Source organism: Neoarius graeffei, chromosome 7 (genome assembly GCF_027579695.1).
Source record: "Neoarius graeffei isolate fNeoGra1 chromosome 7, fNeoGra1.pri, whole genome shotgun sequence".
Taxonomy (NCBI): domain Eukaryota; kingdom Metazoa; phylum Chordata; class Actinopteri; order Siluriformes; family Ariidae; genus Neoarius; species Neoarius graeffei.
In genome coordinates this window covers 99843598-99862809 of record NC_083575.1, presented here as the reverse complement: position 1 = coordinate 99862809, position 19212 = coordinate 99843598, and the positions used below count along the sequence as shown (strand labels likewise).

Below are 19212 nucleotides of genomic sequence, written 5' to 3'. Positions count from 1 at the left end.
AGGTGGAGAGACTGTGTGAGTGATGATAGGAAGAAGAGACTGCAAGAGAGAGATGTACTGAACAGAAAGAAATGGAGGAAGATAATTCATGTCGCTGACCCTTCCACGTGAAGCAAAACAGTGTGAAGAAGAAGAAGCACTGACAAAAAGGCAGTAGGCTGAACTGAAGCAAGTCTTCAGTCCGCACTTGAAGGTGGTCAGGGAGTCGTCACTTCTGACCTCAATGGGAAGGCCATTCCACCAACAGGGAACCAGGACAGACAGCAGTCTTGAGCAGACTGGGCAGGAGCGGAGAGAAAGAGAGGCCAGGTGACCAGTAGTAGCAGAGCACAGGGATCTGGCTGGCGTGGAGGGGCCGATCAGACTCTGGAGGTATGCTGGCCTTACTAACCCCTTGACAGCCTGGTAAGCTAGCACCAATGTCTTAAATTTGATACAAGCTGCACCAAGTAGCCAGTGCAGGTTGGCAAGCAGAGGGGTGACATGGGAAGAACAAGGGAGATTGTAGACCAGGCAAGCTGTAGCGCTCTGGAGGAGCTGCAGGGGTCTGACGGCAGATGCTGGAAGGCCAGCAAGGAGAGAGTTGCAGTAGTCCAAGGAGGAGAGGATCAGTACTTGGACCAGGAGCTGAGTAGAATAGGTAGTGAGGAAAAGGCAGATCCTTCAGATGTTGTAGAGGAGAAATCTACACGTCCAGGTCACTGCAGTAATGTTCACTGAAGAGGACAGTTTGTTGTTGAACACGACCCCTAGGTTCTTCGCACTGGGTAAAGGTAACTTAGAGATGCCTCCCAGAGAGATGATGATGTCCAGGAGTGGAGAGGATGGAGTGGGATTATAAATTACCTCCGTCTTGCTTGGGTTGAGTTTCTGGTGATGGTTGTCAATCCAGCTCTGGATGTCATGCAGGCAAGCAGAGATGCAAGTGGAAATCTGTGTGTCAGAAGGAGGAAAAGAGAGAAACAATTGGGAGTCATTAGCATAGCAGTGGTAGGACAGACCACGATCAGAGATAATCAGACCAAGAGACTGGGTGTAAAGGGAGAAGAGAAGCAGACCGAGGACTGAACCTTGAGAGATGCCAGTGGTAAGTGGGCATGGTGTTGATACAGTATCAGACCAGGTAACCTGGAAGGAGAGACCGGAGAGGTAGGACTTGAACCAATCAAGGGCTGTCCCACAGATCCCCAGAACTGATAAGGATGACAGGAGGATGGGGTGATCAACAGTGTCAAATGCAGCAGAAAGGTCAAGGAGAATCAAGACAGGGGAGAGGGAGGCAGCATGTGCCACATGAAGTGCCTCACTGACAGAGAGAAGCGCAGTCTCAGTTGAGTGTCCGGCTCTGAAGCCGGACTGTTGAGGATCCAGGAGGTTGTTCCGTGAGAGAAAAGAGGAGTGTTAGCAACAGCATATTCAAGCATCTTTTCTAGTTGCATCATGTGAAGCAGTGAACAATCTTTGTGATTATTGACTCCAGACTTCATCTTACAAATTTTGTTTCATATTTACATGAATTTATAAACATGCCCCCTCATACCTCTTTGATAAGAAGTTTAACAGGTCTTTGGCCACCGCCCACACCCCACACGTTATCCAATCGCACAGTCTCTCTTTTCATGGACAGCAAGACTGATGCTCTGTCCAAAGCTGCCCTGAAACACATACAACACACATTTTCCATCATGCAAAGGTTTAACCTGATGCATTCTAATTCACATCCTTTAATGTGTACATGATGACATTAATACTACATTGTGTTTAACACACTATACACAACGCAATGGTCCTCTGTACACAAGCACAGACACATACCGAGCATGTTCACAGTCCACTTTTCCTTTGTACTGGTCCAGGAAGTCCATGGGAAGGGCGTGGTCAGCAATGGCTCGAGCAATAAACTGACCCAGCATCTGAAGGGCAGGGAGAGAGAGCACTCAACATACTCACTGAACTATACTATACTCCCATACATGTACAGTGGATATAAAAATCCTACAGACCTCTTACATGTCAGGTTTTTGTGATGTAAAATATGAAACCAAGATAAGCCATATCAGAACCTTTTTCCATCTTCAATTTATAATTTGCAAATTCACAATAAAAAACATTCTAGGGGAGAGAGAAAAAAAATTACAATAACCTGGTTCTTAAAGTGTGCACACTCTATAGTAATAAATTAGTTGAAGCTCCATCACAACACTCAATCTTTTTGGGCAAGTCAGTCAGTTTTGCACATCTTGACTTAGCAGTATTTCAACAACAACAACAACATATACAGTGCCTTTCTCACACCCAAGGTTGCTTTACAGTAATAAGCGAGAGCGGGCTGAGAGGGAGGCTGCGCGGGAGCGGGCTGAGAGGGAGGCTGCGTGGGAGCGGGCTGAGAGGCCTGATCATGGCGGAACGCACCGGTGGCAAGGCAGGTGCCGACAACGCTATTACAAAGTTATTCAATAATATACTTGGTTTTTGTCCTACAATCAAGGATAAACGGTGGGGATTGATCACTGATTTGATTCACAGAGCCACAGTCATAAGTTACATTGTTACACTTCTGCTCTTGTCTCTGCGTTGCTGTTGGATAACATCAAACCAACAACAAAGCAAACAACATGTTTTTACCTTTGATTCACGGAGTCAATTTATCCTCTTTTCCACGATATTAAACCATGGGAAAGCGGCATCCCTGACGAGCCGGCTTCGATCCACGGAGAGAGAAAAGCCATCCCAACAACTAAGGAGATCCTTCGGCTACCTTGCTATCGCGCTACTACTTGCAGGCAATGTCCATCAAAACCCTGGGCCTAACTTCAACTGTAGTGATGACCCATGGTCTGCTACTGCAGCCACCAGACAAGGTACTGTCGATACTACCAGCCCCTTGAATGAGAGGCAACAACAAAATGGCAATAATCTACCATCTCCTCCCTTGGGTGTTACATCGGCAAGTGTGAGTGGAATGATTCCAGCGACTAGCAAAGTACGTAAAGTTAGTAAATCGTCCATTCATAAACAATGCAATTTTCTGCTTCTTCAAACAACCAATCATGCAAAAGTCTTGTGGGCCCTGCACATAAAGCCCAAAGGATTATTGGGAGGACATTTAAACATTAGAAGTGTCACTCCAAAAATTGATCAACTTGAAAAGTTACTAATGGATTCGAATCTTGATTTCCTCTGCCTGACAGAATCATGGCTGACAGACTCATCATCTGACACGGCATATTTAGTGCCTGGTTTTAATATTTTCAGAAAAGATCGAAAGTCTGGCAGAGGAGGTGGACTATTGACGTATGTCAAAGACTCCATAAACTGCAATGAAATTGAATTGAACTGTATGGACATGGAATGCATGGCAGTAAGAATGATCTTATCTTCCAATATGCCATTCACTGTCATTTGCATATATAGACCACCTGCATCAAATACTATGTTTTATGAACACCTAAGACACATTTTGAAAGAAATGAACACAAATAAAGAATTAATTTTACTTGGAGACTTTAACATAAATTGGACTGATAAGTCGAAAAGAAAGAAACTTAAAGACTTAACAAATCAATTTAACCTCACACAATTAATTCAAGGTCCTACCAGAATTACACCATCAACACAAACACAGATTTATTTAATATTTAGTAACAAACCAGAAAGAATAATAAAAACATTCAATTTCTTGACCGGATTATCAGATCATAATTTGATATTAATATCACGGAAATTAACAAAACAAAGGTTTATGTACCGGCAGGAAAGCAGAAGGACCTTAAAAATTGTACCAAAGAGGCTCATTGGTGAATTTGAACGCCAGCTTAAGCAACTGAATTGGAACGAGATTGTTTCCATTAGGGACCTAGATGAGGCTTCTGAGAGTTTAATGACCATGACTGATAAAGTTAAAAGTGAATTTAGTAAAAATATTACATACTCCAGAAAAAAGCAAAACTTACCTTGGCTTAGTGAACAAGTTTGGAACTTAATGACGCGAAGGGCATTGAAAACATGCATTGAAAACTGCACTTAAGTCTGGATTACCCAATGATAGGAGAATTTTTCAGCAGTTGCACATTTTTTATTAACATTATAAATGAATCAAAGGGTAATTGCAAGAAAATTTGGCAAAATATTAGAGTTTTAAAGAAAGACAATAAAAGAGATAAAGGGTATGAATTACAAGTGCAGGGAACTATAATTCAAGATAAAGTCCAAATTTCTTCTGTGTTTAATAGTTACTTTATTGATTCAGTTCAAAATCTAGCACTAGGCTTTGGTCCAAGAGAGAAGGTCATTATATTACCAAATAATGATCTACCATTGTTTAACGTCTTAGAAGTACCAGAATCATCTGTAAAATCTTAAACCAGTTTAAGAACTCTAAGGCAAAAAATATTTTTGACTGTGATTGTGCATTTGTTAGGAAGTACGCAAACATTTTCTCTTCTCCAGTTACTCACTTGGTCAATCTGTCCATTAAACAAAGTTATTTTCCTAATGCCGGGAAGACAGCAGTAATAACTCCTATCTTTAAATCAGATGATGTAACTGATGTTACAAATTATAGGCCCATTAGCATTCTTCCAGCCATCTCTAAGGTGGGGTTTACATTAGACCGTATCAGCGGATCATCAGATTAACGTTTTTAAAACGATTAGCGTGCACACAGCAACGCCAATACACGATTCAAGTGCACACAGCAACGCCAATACACGGATACGCTCGGCTCCGCAGGCATCCTGCGCTCCAAATCACTCCGCCCTGAACAGCGAGTGCCCTCTGGAGGGTGTGCACTCCGGCCCTGCGCAGCTCACAGAGCGCGCGAGTGAAGTGCACAAGCAGTGATTTGGGACTGAGCCGCTGTGTGTGTGATCCCAGTGCATGTCGGGCATGCGCGTCACTTACCACTTGCAAGTGGAAGGATGGCAAGCCTAAAGACAATCATAACTACACAATGGGCAGTATTTGCATCAGTATTTGCAGTATTTTCATACTTTTATACTCTTTAATGAAAGGTGATACAAGGCGGAAGTCCGCGCCGTTTTTCAGCAGTCGCGTCACATGACCAACGCCAGCGAATCAGGAAGGTGGATGTCACAGTGACGTTGTCCAATGACGATGCCAGCTAGAGCTCAGCACAGCGTATCCACGTATTCTCAATGTTTACACAGCACCGGACCAGACACGATCTGGATTGAATACGTGGACCCTGGCGGATTCCCGTTTCCTGGCGTTTCCAGGCGTTTTAATGTAAACGGACAGTGCATCCGCGAAGAAAACGAGACAGATACGGTCTAATGTAAACTTGGCCTAAGGTAGCTGAAAGAGTGGTCTGTGACCAGCTGATAGCCTATTTAGATGGTAATTTTCCACTACACCCCATGCAGTTTGGATTTAGGAAGAATCATTCAGCAGAAACAGCACTTTGTTATTTTATTGAGCAAATTAAATCCAGACTTGACTGGGGAGGTGTTGTTGGTGCTGTCTTCCTTGATGTTAAAAAGGCGTTTGACACAGTTAATCACAATGTTCTATTAAACAAACTCTCAAAGTTCAATCTTTCTTCTAACACCCTGACATGGATGGAATCTTACTTAGATTCAAGAAAGCAGTGTACAAGAATTATGGACACATGCTCTCCCCTATCTAATAGCACCATTGGAGTCCCCCAGGGGTCGATTTTAGGACTGATTTTATTTAGTCTATATATTAATGACTTACCTTTGATATGCCCAGAAGTTTACATTCAGATGTATGCAGATTACAGTTATTTACACACATGCCAAAACGAGTGAACAAGCTGCAACACAACTCACTGCAGCGTTAAATAAAGTGTCTGATTGGCTGACAGTTAACTGTCTTACTCTTAATGTGAGCAAAACAGTAGCCATGTGTTTTTCCATCAAGAGGCATGACCCAAAACAACAACAACCCAATATCCTTGTTAAGGGAGAGGTGATCAATACTGTTGATAATTTCAAGTATCTGGGTGTTATCATTGATTCTAACTTAACTTTTAAAAAGCACATAAAAAAGATATCCAAAAGTGTCAGAGCTAGTCTAGCTAATTTTAGGCATATCAGGCACCAATTGCCCTTACCTGCTGCTAAACTGTTTTTACATTCTATGATTTTTTTCTCATCTATCTTACTGCTCTACAAGTTGGTCCCAGGTAGGGGTGACCATCTTACAACCTTTAGCCACCCTCTACAAACAGGCTATAAAAGTTCTTGATAAAAAAAACCCAAGAAATTACCATCACTGTGCCATCATAACAAAACACAACTTATTAACCTTTGAGAGTTTTATCTGTTTTGCTGATGTGTGCTTGATGTATAAACTTATCCATGATCTTGCACCGCCACCTCCTCAAGCAATACGTATCACTTTGCAGAGATAAATTAAGGATCTCTAGGTCTTCAGTAAGAGGTGATTGTTATGGGAGTTTCAGGAAGACTTCATTTGGCCGATTAGCTTTCTCTATCAGTGCAGTAGAAAAATGGAACTCAATTCCAGCTCATATTAGAGACTGTACAAGTTTCAGCCAATTTAAAAAATCCTTGAAGATATGGCTGAAGGCTTATCAAAGATGTGATCATTAATTTATTATTTTGTGATGTGTGCTGCTTTGTGTTGCCATTTGTGTATTGATGGTAGTGTCCTGTGTAGGTGTGTTGTCCTTGTGCCATCGTTACATGTTGTGATGTTGTGTTGTCCTAGTATGATGTTGCTGTTTTTAGTGTATATCTAGTCATAATGGCAATAGTAGTGTATGTATTGTCCATATTGTTTTATTGTTTGCTTGTTTGTTTTAAGCCCCCTGCCCAGGGACCACAGATGAAAATTAGCTGTATAGCTAACTCTGGTATGGGACTTGTTCTGTACATGGCCCCTGTTAAATAAACTAATAAACTAAACTAAATAGAAAACAGAACAACAGAAATCCTCTAAAAGATGTCAGGATGTAACTCATCGGCATAGCTGCTCACAATCCCACCTGTGAGGCACACACAGGTATGTCCCACATAGCTTGAAAAGCCACCACAATGCCAAAAGGTAACAGCATTCAGAACACAGCACCAGGGATCCATAATGTGAGCACAGAAACATCATCACACAGAACCCTGGACAACCCCGATGTTGATGAGAGCAACAAGCACACCGCAGTATGTACCAAGCAGGAGAACATGCACCATTCATTTTGTGTCAACACACAGAAAGAAAACTTTCCAGTGAGAAGCAGCAGCCAAAATGCGCATGAGCGTACTCTCAGTTGGAAATGGAACATTTCCGGTTCTTTCCAAAATTTGCCAGGTCTTCCTCGCATAAGCATTTCAATTCTTAAAAAAAAATTTGCCAGGCATCTCCTGTGCACCACAATCTTCAGCTTACCCCACAGATTTTTGATTGAATTTAGATCTGGACTCTGGCTGGGTTTTTACACAAATTTGATAGTGTACTGATGAAGCCATTCCTTTGTTGGTTTGGAGGTGTGCTTTGGGTTCTTATACTGCTGAAAAGGTGAAATTACTGCTCATTTTAAGCATTTTAGCAGAAGCCTTAAAAAAGACATCCTCCAGCAAATTTATTCTCAAACTTATTTTAAGTAAAAGTAGTCGCAAATTTCAAAAATCAAACTTTCATTTTCAAAGACCAATTAGCGTTCGAGAAAAATACATTTTCTTTAAAATGCCAGATGGGCTTCCTGCGGTGGTGACATATGCAATGATGTCAAGTAGTGGTCACCTGGAGCAACTCAGCTGTTTATATTCTGTTAACATCACAGTTTTGCTAGTTTTACAAGTATTTTACAGAATTTATCAGTTTTTAAATAAGTATGCCTCGTTGTGTAGCATATAAATGCCACAATGATGCTAAAAAGAAAAAGCACAAGCCACAACTAGACTGCATTTCCGCAGAGAAAATGCAAAGTGTGCTTGCTCAGCTGTGGCAGAGGGTCACCAACAGAAACTGGGTCAGACATGAGATCTCATGCTGCAAAATCTTTTTTCACATGATCAACAGCTGGTGCTGGGTAGATTAACAGTGTGTGTCATAGTTCAGGCTAGATTAGATTAGATAAAACTTTATTGATTCCTTTGAGCGGGTTCCCTCAGGGAAATTAAGAATTGGAATAATTGGAATGGTGTCGATATCTCAAAAGCTGCAGGAGTGGCAGCAATGCCAAAAACGGGTGAACAGGAATAAATACTTAAAAAGAACAATATTGTGCTTCAGATTGCTTTGTGCTTAGCAAGCACGCTAATAACTCTCCTTAATGTTTTTCTCAAGTAGTCATGAGTCCACCAAATGAATTGTCTATAAGCCGCACAGCACAGAGACCTGTAATACAAAATGTTTGTCTTGAAAAAAAATAGACACCATTCCAACTCTGATATGTCTGGCATGAATTGGTGTAGTGCGCTTCTATACAGCTTTTAGATAGATACACCTGTTCTCTCATTCTTGTTTTTCTGTCATTTTTTCCCATAGAGAATGAATGGGGCTCACGAATCAAATCATCCTGCTCGGATACACTTCATCGGAGACCCACCAAACTTTATGTGATACCTCAGGCCAGCTCCCTCGACACATACATACAGCCATTTATGACCCGCACTCGTCTTTTCCTTTCTTTTCGCTCATCCCTTTCCCCCCCATTCACTTCCATTCATTTTTGGCCCCATTCAAGTGAATGGAGTTTCAGGAGAAAAACTCAGTCTCATGTTGCACTGCGTGCTGAGCCACTTAAAACAGAGGCTTTAGAGTGTTCCAAAATCTCCATTTTAAACCATGCCAAACACACACACACTGTCGATCAAGCCCCTTTGCTACAGCTGAGCTAGCACGCTTTGCATTTTTTCTGCAGAAATGCAATCTAGTTTGGAATTGGGGTTGTACTTTTCTGCAACTCCTTAGCATACTGTATGATTTTTTTTTTTTTTGGTGAATGAGTTTCCATGACTCTGTGTGTGTGTGTGCGCGCGCGCGTGCGTGCGTGTGTGCGTGCGCGCATACGCAAAATGTGGAGAATCAGATGTATCCAGGATGAGTTCAGATAGCAGTACAAGTATATGTGCAAGTGTGTGCGAGTGAGCGTTACCTGTGGAGCATCCGGTGTATCCAAGATGAGCTCAGGTAGCTGTGAGAGTGTGTGGTTGAAGGCAGTCGTCATCTCGCCCTCATTAATGACTTGCTTGGTGATGAGGTCAGACAGCAGGCGAGACGTGAGCTCACGCTGACTGGCTTTACACTCCAGAGACAGACACACCGCCAGAGAGGGGAAGACACACTGGCGGGGTCCAAGGTTCAGGTCCTTCAGGAGCATCTAACACAGATTTCACTATGAGTACACCTGCACTACATGCCCCATACACCTACATTTCACTGCACAGTCCGCATGCCTGCACTGTGCTACACGTCCTGTATGCTTATACTTCACACTAAGTATAGCTGCACTACACGCCTTTAATGCTTGCAGTACAGGCCTCATATGCCTGCACTGCACGACACACCTGTATGCCTATGCTGCTTTACACACCCCATACACCATGTGGAGGCAGGGATATGGTCAAGTATCCGTCTGTGATTGACAGCAAGGCCAATGGATGTGAGCGACAAAGCGATCACATTGGAGTTTGATTAATGGTGACACACGAGTGCGTGTGTCTTCCATTACAGTGATGGCCGAGGGCTTAAAGGAAGAAAGAGCAGTGTGTAGGAAGAAATTGAGATCCAGCACAAAGCTGTTTGTGTGCGCACCTGTGAGTGTGAGTTCGTGCATCTCAGTGAGACAATCAAGTAATAAAATAGCAGGAAAGCAAAAAGTCGTCTTCTTCTTTTGGCTGCTCCCGATTAGGGGCCACCACAGCGTTGCTTTCATCTCCATTGCTCCCTGTCTTCCGCATCCTTCTCTACCACGTTAATGTCCTCTCTCACCACATCCAAGTATCTCCTCATTGGCCTTCCTCGTTTCCGTGTGCATGGCAGCTCCATCTTCAGCATTCTCTTTCCAACATGCTCTGCATCTCTTCTCAGGATGTGCCCATACCATCTCAGTCTCATCTCTCTTAGCTTCATTCCCAAGCTCTCCACATGCGCTGTCCCTCTGATGTGCTCGTTCCTTATCCTGTCCAACCTTGTCTCTCCCATTGCAAACCTTAACATCCTCAACTCCGCCACCTCCAACTTTGCCTCCTGTCTTTTCGTTAAGGGTACTATCTCCAATCCATACATCACAGCTGGTCTCACTACTGTCTTATACATCTTACCTTTCACTTTTGCTGGGACTTTCCTATCACAAATAACTCCCAAAATCCTTCTCCAACTGCTCCACCCTGCCTGCACTCTCTTTTCTCAGCTCACTATCGCAGCCCCCATTTTCCTGCACAGTTGACCCCAGGTACTTGAATTCAGAAAAGCAAAAAGTGAAAAGTAAAAATAAAAATGGCAATCAAAAGTACCCCGCCTGTCTCCATTCTTTAATGTCCAAAAGTTCTTGAAATACTACATGCCAGCATCATACTAAAGGCCCTGTATGCCTACACTACAGTACATGGCTGGTCTGCCCACACTGTATGCCTGGTATGCCTACACTGTGTTACATGGACAGTGTCTCTAATCTGCACTACACATCCTGTATATCTGTTAGCTCTTTCAAACCAATGATAAGGGCAGGACCAGGATTATTTCACCAATGTCCAACCATTTTTTTGTCAATTTAAACAAACTGACATATCGGAGAGAACCTGGGTCACAACCTGGTAGAAATGCATAACGATTAACCCACAGGCTGCAACTGAGCAGATCTCACACACGCACAGTCATCTTCCTCTGTCACACTTTCTTTCCTCTTGGCTGCAGCATCATCTCTACGCCTTAATTTTCCTTCAGATCAGTGCTCATAGACAGTGCATGTGTGTGCCTGTGTTGACTCACTGCACGTATGCTGTTGATGTGAAACCTGTTGTAGGTGAGGCTTTCTCTGCACTGGCTTTAATTCACCACTCATGCAAGTTTGTCTGTGCATGCAAAACAGTGTGAGCTGGTGTTCGTGCATGTTTTCGCTTCATAAAACACAAGACCGTGTTGGGAGAAATAGAGCACAGCAACTCAATGCATGGAAAGTTGTACTAATAGTAATAACAACAATAACAACAACATAGATGTGCAAGAACAGGCATATGCTTTATGTCAGTTGCATTGTCTTCAGCCAGAACTCATGCACATGCTGAGTAACTTTAGTGAAGGAAGAAAAAACAGCATACGCAGCTTTGTAATCTTGTTTAACCTGCTCAAAATAAACTGCAGTAAATTTTCCAAGTTTGCGCTCAAAAGTTGTTAATCTGTTCTCCCATGCGAGTGTAAGCATGTAGCATAAGTGACTGTAAGTACCTGCAGAACAAAGCACTGAAAGCACTGGGTGCTTCTATTTGTAACTAATGATATTCATTTGTCCCGCCCCGTTGTTTACAACCCGGGTGATGCCATTCACACTGATTGGTTGGACATCGGTTTGAAAGTGGTATATGCTGCATTAAGCCCACAATCCTGCAGCACATGACCAGTACATATAAGCTGCTGTACAGACCTTGTACACCTGTGCTACCCTAAACACAGCATGCCCCTGTACTGCGCTACATGTCCCTTATGCCTGGAGTGCGGTGCACACCTCAAATTAAACTCCACCTTTGTCTGTCCACCTAGTGTCTTTATGTAACTTAACCATTGTGGCAGCGGGGGCGTGGTCAAGTGTCGGTCTGTGAATGGAGGACAGAGTCAGGGAAGGTAAGTGGCAGAATCACTGCACCTGACGGGAATTAACCCGTGTTTGTGTGTCTTCCCCAGTGACCGCGCCCTATAAGAGGAGAGGGAGAGCAGAGGAAGGGAGGTCTCCCCTAACAAGAACACGTGTGTGTGTGTGTGTGTGTGTGTGTGTGTATACACACACACACACACACACGCACGCGTGTGCGCATGCGTGGGAGAAGAATTAAAAGCTGAAAAGCTAAAATAAAAAAGGGTTTTGCGAACTCAGTTCTGGCCTGACGCGCTTCTGTGCTCCACCCACCCTAACTATCTCCACAGTGGTGCTGAAACCCGGGAGGGAGTACAGAAGAGAACAGCCTCATGGAGTCCTCCCCCTTCAAGGACCTGGTCCATGCCCTCGCCTCAGCCCAACAGAGCCAGCACCAGGTGCTGGTCGCCCTCTGGAAGGAGCAGGAACAACGGTTCGAAGCCCTGGTGCTGACACAGCAGGAAGATCGCCAGGCGTTCTGGCACATGCTCGCGTCGGTGGGGTCCACCATCACCACCGCCGTGGACCCTTCCCACCTCACCCTAATGAAGATGGGTCCGCATGACGACCCCGAAGCCTTCCTCGCTCTTTCTGAGCAGGCAGCAGAGGCATGGGGTTGGCCGGTGGAACAGGGCGAGGCGCAGCTGGCCGCGTTACAGCTCCCCACTGACAGCCGGCTGGTCTACACCGACCTCCGCAGGGCCATCCTCCAACGTGTGGGGCACACCCCGGAGCAGCAGCAGCAGCGCTGCTGCGTGCTGCGCCTGGAGGAGGTCGGCCGGCCGTTCGCGTTTGTCCAGCAACTCAGGGATGCCTGCCGGCAGTGGCTGAGGACCGACAACTGCAACGCCAAGGGAATCATCGACCTGGTGGCACTGGAACAATTCATCGCCTGACTTCCGGAAGGAACAGCGGAGTGGGTCCAGTGCCATCACTTGGCGTCGCTGGATCAGGCCATCGAGCTGGTGGAGGACCATATAGCAGCTGTTCTGACGGCAGGACAGCATGTCTCCTCCCCTCTCTCTCTCTCTCCTTCTGTTTCTCATCCTCGCCCCATTCCCCCACCGTGGAGGCAGGGGCTGGCTCCACTCCAGCCAGCCCACCACACTCACCGTTTCCTACTTCCATGTCTGTGTCTTCCCCCCCTCAGGTGAGTGAGCTCCGGAACACCGCTGCAGAGGGAAAGCCTGGGCTGGTATGCTGGCACTGCAGGGAACCAGGGCACCTCCAGCATCAGTGCTTGGTGATGGAGGTCCGGATCCCTGACGCGCCAGGGACCGCCCTCGATCGGGCCGGAGCATATCGCGTACTGGTGAGTATCCAAGGGGATACATATCAGGCTTTGGTGGACTCCGGCTGTAATCAGACCTCAATCCACCAAAGCCTGGTGCAAGACGAGGCATTGGGGAGAGCACAATTGGTGAAGGTGTTGTGTGTGCACGGGGATGTTCACAACTACCCTTTAGTATCGGTCCACATTCTATTTCGAGGGGAGAAATTTAGAGTAAAGGCGGCAGTTAATCCTCGCCTTACCCACTCGATAATTTTGGGGACTGATTGGCCAGGATTCAGGGAATTAATGACACATTTAGTGAAGAGTGGGGCCTGCCATAATTTAGCAGGGGGAGGTCCTGGTGTGGCTTTGGCGGGAGCAGCTGTCACAGAGCCATCTACATCACTGCGTCAGAGCGAGGAGCAACAGGCTCCTCCTCCCTCTCTCGGGGAATCCCTCGCGGATTTCCCGTTAGAGCAGTCGCGAGACGAGACTCTGTGGCATGCGTTTGACCAAGTGAGAGTAATCGATGGTCAAATGCTCCAGCCAAACACCACCCCGTCCTTCCCCTATTTCTCCATTATTAAGGATAGGTTATACCGAGTGACGCAGGACACTCAGAATAAGGAACCGATAACACAGCTTTTGATCCCAAAGAGCCGCCTGTAATTTATATTCCAGGCGGCTCACTTTAATCCCATGGCCGGACACTTAGGGCAGGATAAGACACTAGCCCGAATAATGGCCCGGTTCTATTGACCAGGGATTCGCAGCGATGTCCGTAGGTGGTGTACGGCGTGCCGCGAATGCCAGTTAGTAAATCCAGTGGCCATTCCAAAAGCGCCTTTGCACCCTCTGCCATTAATCGAGACCCCGTTCGAAAGAATTGGCATGGATCTCGTCGGGCCATTAGATCGGTCAACACGAGGATATCACTTTATTTTAGTTCTGGTGGACTATGCAACGCGATATCCGAAAGCAGTGCCTCTTCGCAATATCTCAGCACGCAGTATTGCGGAAGCACTCTTCCACATCATCTCCCGAGTCGGAATCCCCAAAGAGATTCTGACTGATCATGGCACTACGTTTACGTCATGCACACTGCGCGAACTGTATGGGTTACTGGGAATTAAGCCTATCCGCACGAGTGTTTATCACCCACAAACGGATGGCTTAGTTGAACGGTTCAACTGCACCCTCAAGAACATAATTTGAAAATTTGTTAGCGAGGATGCATGCAGCTGGGATAAATGGCTCGAGCCCCTGTTATTCGCAGTGCAAGAGGTCCCACAAGCCTCCACAGGGTTCTCCCTGTTCGAATTATTATACGGGTGTAAGCCGCGTGGCATTTTAGATGTGCTGCATGAAAATTGGGAGGAGGGACCTTCAACAAGCAAGAATGAAAATCAATATATTATCGATCTGCGTGCCAAACTCCACACCCTCACGCACCTAACCCAGGAGAATCTGCGGCAGGCCCAAGAACGTCGAGTCCGTCTGTGCGACAGGGGCACGCACTTTAGGGAATTCACACCGGGAGATAAAGTACTCGTGTTGTTGCCCACGTCGAGCTCCAAATTGATCGCCAGGTGGCAAGGACCCTTTAAGGTCACACGGCGAGTCGGGGACGTCGACTATGAGGTGAGGCGAACGGACAGGGGTGGGGCGTTACAGATTTACCATCTCAATCTGTTAAAACTTTGGAACGAGGAGGTCCCCGTGGCGTTGGTGGTTCCAAAGAAGGCGGAGCTGGGGCCGGAGGTTCAAAAGGTAAAATTGACATCGCCCACCGCTCCGGTGCCCTGTGGAGACCACCTCTCCTCGGCCCAGCTCACAGAGGTAGCCCAGTTGCAAACAGAATTTTCTGACGTGTTCTCGCCCCTGCCCGGCCGCACCCACCTCATAGAACACCACATTGAGATGCCCCTGGGGGTAGTAGTGCGCAGCCGCCCTTACAGACTGCCCGAACACAAGAAAAAGGTGGTTTGGGAAGAACTCGAGGCCATGCTCGAAATGGGCATCGTCGAGGAGTCCCACAGTGACTGAAGCAGCCCGGTGGTCTTGGTTCCCAAGGCCGACGGGTCAGTTCGGTTCTGTGTAGACTACAGAAACGTCAATGCAGTGTCTAAATTTGATGCGTACCCAATACCTCGTATTGACAAGTTACTCGATCGACTAGGCACGGCTCGTTTTTATTCGACACTGGATTTGACAAAGGGATATTGGCAGATCCCCTTGACTCCGCTATCCCGAGAGAAAACGGCCTTTTCCACACCGTTTGGCTTACACCAGTTTGTCACACTTCCTTTTGGGTTGTTTGGGGTGCACACTACGTTCCAGCGGCTTATAGATAGGGTCCTCCACCCCCACGCCATCTATGCGGCCGCATGCCTGGACGACATTATCATTTATAGTAATGACTAGCCGCGGCACCTAGAACACCTAAGGACCGTCCTTAGGTCGCTGAGGCGAGCGGGTCTCACAGCTAACCCAAAGAAGTGTGCGATTGGGCGGGTGGAAGTACGGTATCTGGGCTTCCACTTGGGCAATGGGCAGGTACATCCCCAAATCAATAAGACCGCAGCGATTGCGGCCTGCCCAAGGCCCAAGACCAAAAAGGGGGTGAGACAGTTCCTGGGGCTGGCTGGCTACTATTGTAGGTTTATACCTAATTATTCGGACTTCACCAGCCCGCTGACTGATCTCACTAAAAGGGGGCACCAGATCTGATCCAGTGGACGGAGCAATGCCAGCAGGCTTTCTCCAAGGTAAAGGCTGCACTGTGTGGGGGGGGCCACTGTTACACTCCCCTGACTTTTCTCTCCCCTTTGTTTTGCAGACGGACAGAGGGCTGGGGGCTGTTCTGTCCCAGGAGGTGGAGGACCGTCCAGTGCTGTACATTAGCCACAAGCTGTCGGTGCGCAAGGGCAGGTACAGCAACATAGCAAAGGAATGCCTTGCCATCAAGTGGGCGGTCCTCGTCCTCCGCTACTACCTGCTGGGGTGCCCCTTCACCCTCTGGTCGGACCACACGCCCCTCCAGTGGCTCCACTGCATGAAGGAGGCCAACGCGTGGATAACCCGTTGGTATCTGGCACTCCATCCGTTTAAGTTCGAGGTGGTCCAGAGGCCAGGGGCGCAGATGGTCATGGCGGATTTCCTCTCCCGTCGGGGGGGGAGTCAGCTGCAGGCCAGACAGCTCCCCGGCCTGAGTCGGGCGGTGGGGGTATGTGGCAGCGGGGGTGTGGTCAAGCGTCGGTCTGTGAATGGAGGGCGGAGTCAGGAAAGGTAAGTGGCAGAATCACTGCACCTGATGGGAATTAACCTGTGTTTGTGTCTCTTCCCCAGTGACCGCGCCCTATAAGAGAAGAGGGAGAGCAGAGGAAGGGAGCTCTTCCCTAACAAGAACACGCGTGTGCGCGTGCATGGGAGAAGAATTAAAAGCTGAAAAGCTTTCTCACCTTTCTCACCATACGCCAGGTAGATGATTGGTTCATCTGTCAGCTAGACGTCACTCCTCACAATCTGTCGCCATCTTGTTCTGTCTTCATATATCCGTTCTTCATCCACTTGTTCCATCTCTAGGCCTCTCCTCTCCAGTCTGTCCTTCACTCCCTCCATCCATCTCTTCCTCGGCCTACCAACAGGTCTTCTTCCTTGCGGCGTCCACTCTAGGTATTTTCTTGGTTTTCTGTCTTCCTCCATTCTTTTAACGTGTCCATACCATCTCAGTTTTGATTTTTCCAATTCCTCTAACAGTGATGTAACTCCTAGTTCCTCTCTTATTCTATCATTCCTCATTTTATCTCTTCTTGTTACCCCTCTAATTAGTCTTAGAACTCTCATTTCGGCAGCTTGTACCTTGGACTTGGTCTTGGTGGTCAGTGTCCAACATTCCGCAGCATATGTTAATATTGGTTTTAATATGGTTTTATATATTATCTTGCATTTTCTAGGTACGTATTTATCTTTTAGTATCGGATACAGCATGTTTACATTGGCATTATACTTTTCTATCCTTTTATTGAGTTCCACCTCTTGCTCATTTCTTTCATTAAAGTATACTCCTAGATATGTAGAATTTTCTTCTTGCATAAGTTGATGTTCCCCTGCCCTGATGTTTAACTCCTCTCTTCTGCGTCCTACAAACATCACTTCAGTTTTATTTTTATTCATTTTCAAACCATTTCTTTCTAGCCCTGTACTCCATCTCTCTATCTCCTCCTGTAGCTGATCTGCCGTGTCAGCTATCACAGCCACGTCATCTGCATAAACAAAAATTTCTACATCTGTTCTTTCTTCGCAAATGTGTCTTAGACATTTGTCCATATATATATATATATATATATATATATATATATATATAATGAACAACAGAGGGGGGAGCACTCCTCCTTGCCTTACCCCTGTTTTAACATCAAGCCAGTTGCTATCCACTTGACTGTTCTTTACCTTATTTCTACATTCTTTATACATGCTCTTGATTATTCTCACTAATTTAGGTTGTATGCCATAATGTTCATCTTTCAGAATCTTCCAAAGTCTTTCCCTGTTGATTCTGTCAAATGCCTTTTCTAGATCTATAAAGGCCAAGTATTCATTTTGGTTCCATTCCCATCCTTTCTCTAACAACATTTTTAGGGCAAACACCAAGTCAACAGTACTTCTTCCAGGTCTAAAGCCATGCTGCCAATTTCCTATCTTATCCTCCACCTGTATTCTCAGTCTGTTCTCAATTATTCTTTCATATATCTTTCCTGCATGTGTTAGTAGTGTTATTCCCCTGTAGTTCTTGCAATCTGTTTTATTTCCCTTTTTCTTATAAATTGGACATATTATACCATACTGCCACTCATCTGGTGTTTCTTCTTGCTCATAAGCCAAGTTTTTTATATATATGTTAACCATCTAATCATTTCATTTCCGCCCGCCTTGTATATTTCAACTGGTATTCCGTCCTCCCCGGCTGCCTTCCCATTCTTCATTCTGCCGAGTGCCGTTCTCACCTCCTGTTCGTTGATACTTGCTGTTTCTTCCTCTTCCGCTGCTTCTTCCTCTCCCTCAGCTTCATATTGCAACTCCTCTTCTACATTTAACAATTGTTCAAAATATTCCTTCCAACGCTCCGCAATTTTTTCTTCCTCTACTAGTAAGGTTCCATTTTCATCGTTGATAGCATATATTTTTCCTCCGTCACCTCTTCTGTAATTTTTAGCCATAATGTACAACAACTTTTTCGTTCCATTTACATCTTCTTCTAAGTCTCTTCCAATCTTCTCCCAAGCCTCTCTCTTACATCTCTTTTTTACATCTTCAACTGTTTTCCTCTCAGCTATATATGCTGCTCTATCATATGGCTGCCTTGTCTTCATCCATCTCCGGAAAGCCTGCATTTTTCATCTAACAACCTCCTTAAGCTCTTCTGTCCACCAAGGTGTTTGTTTCTTCTTTGTTCCTTTTATGGTTTTTGTACCCAACGTTTCAGTGCATATCTGCATTAGTGTTCCTCTAAGTGTTTCCCACTGTGCATTCACCTGGTCTTCTCTCTGTCTTCTTGCATAGTTTTCAACTTTGTTCTGTATTTCTCTTTTCTTATTTTCATCTTTCAGCTTTTCCAGCTTGAGCCTCAGTCTACCTTGTCTTGCATTCTGTTTTGGCTTTGTCAAATTTAGCTTAGCCACCACTAGCCGGTGATCTGAGTCTGCTGATACAGATGGTATGGCTTTTACATCTTTAAACATATTCTTTTTATTTGTGATAAATAAGTCTATCATCGATCTTCTTGTATACCTCAACTCCTCTTGGTTCCACCCATACCAGGTCCACTTATGCGATTCTTGATGCTCATAGAATGTGTTCATAATGGCAGTATTGTTTACTAAGCAGAAATCCAATATTCTTCTACCATCATCGTTTCTATCTCCAATACCATGTGCTCCAACAACTCCCTCATAGCCATCTCTCTCCCTTCCCACATGCCCATTCCAATCTCCCATCAGTATCATGTTTTCTCCATGCTTTGCCTCGTCTACCATCTCTTGCAGTTCCTCATAAAAACTTTCCTTCTCTTCCAATGGCCTTCCAGACTGGGGTGCATAAACTTGTATAAGACTGATGCTGTAATTCGTCAATTTTAAGGATATAT

The 19212-nt window shown here is 45.5% G+C and overlaps 1 protein-coding gene across 4 annotated transcripts in view; it reads right to left on the bottom strand.

The window, feature by feature from the left end:
• pdcd4a (programmed cell death 4a) overlaps nucleotides 1-19212 on the bottom strand; it is a 138547-nt gene that overhangs the window by 84565 nt on the left and 34770 nt on the right. For 3 of the 4 annotated variants that reach the window (XM_060926667.1, XM_060926668.1, XM_060926670.1), the window contains exons 5-7: nucleotides 9101-9325; nucleotides 1816-1913; nucleotides 1541-1655 (exon numbers count right to left, since the gene is read on the bottom strand). In XM_060926667.1, coding sequence (XP_060782650.1) covers nucleotides 1541-1655; nucleotides 1816-1913; nucleotides 9101-9325 — 438 coding nt within the window. Of the gene's footprint in view, nucleotides 1-886; nucleotides 934-1070; nucleotides 1357-1540; nucleotides 1656-1815; nucleotides 1914-9100; nucleotides 9326-19212 lie in introns of those variants that run through there. The other variant, XM_060926669.1, reaches the window with a different exon arrangement.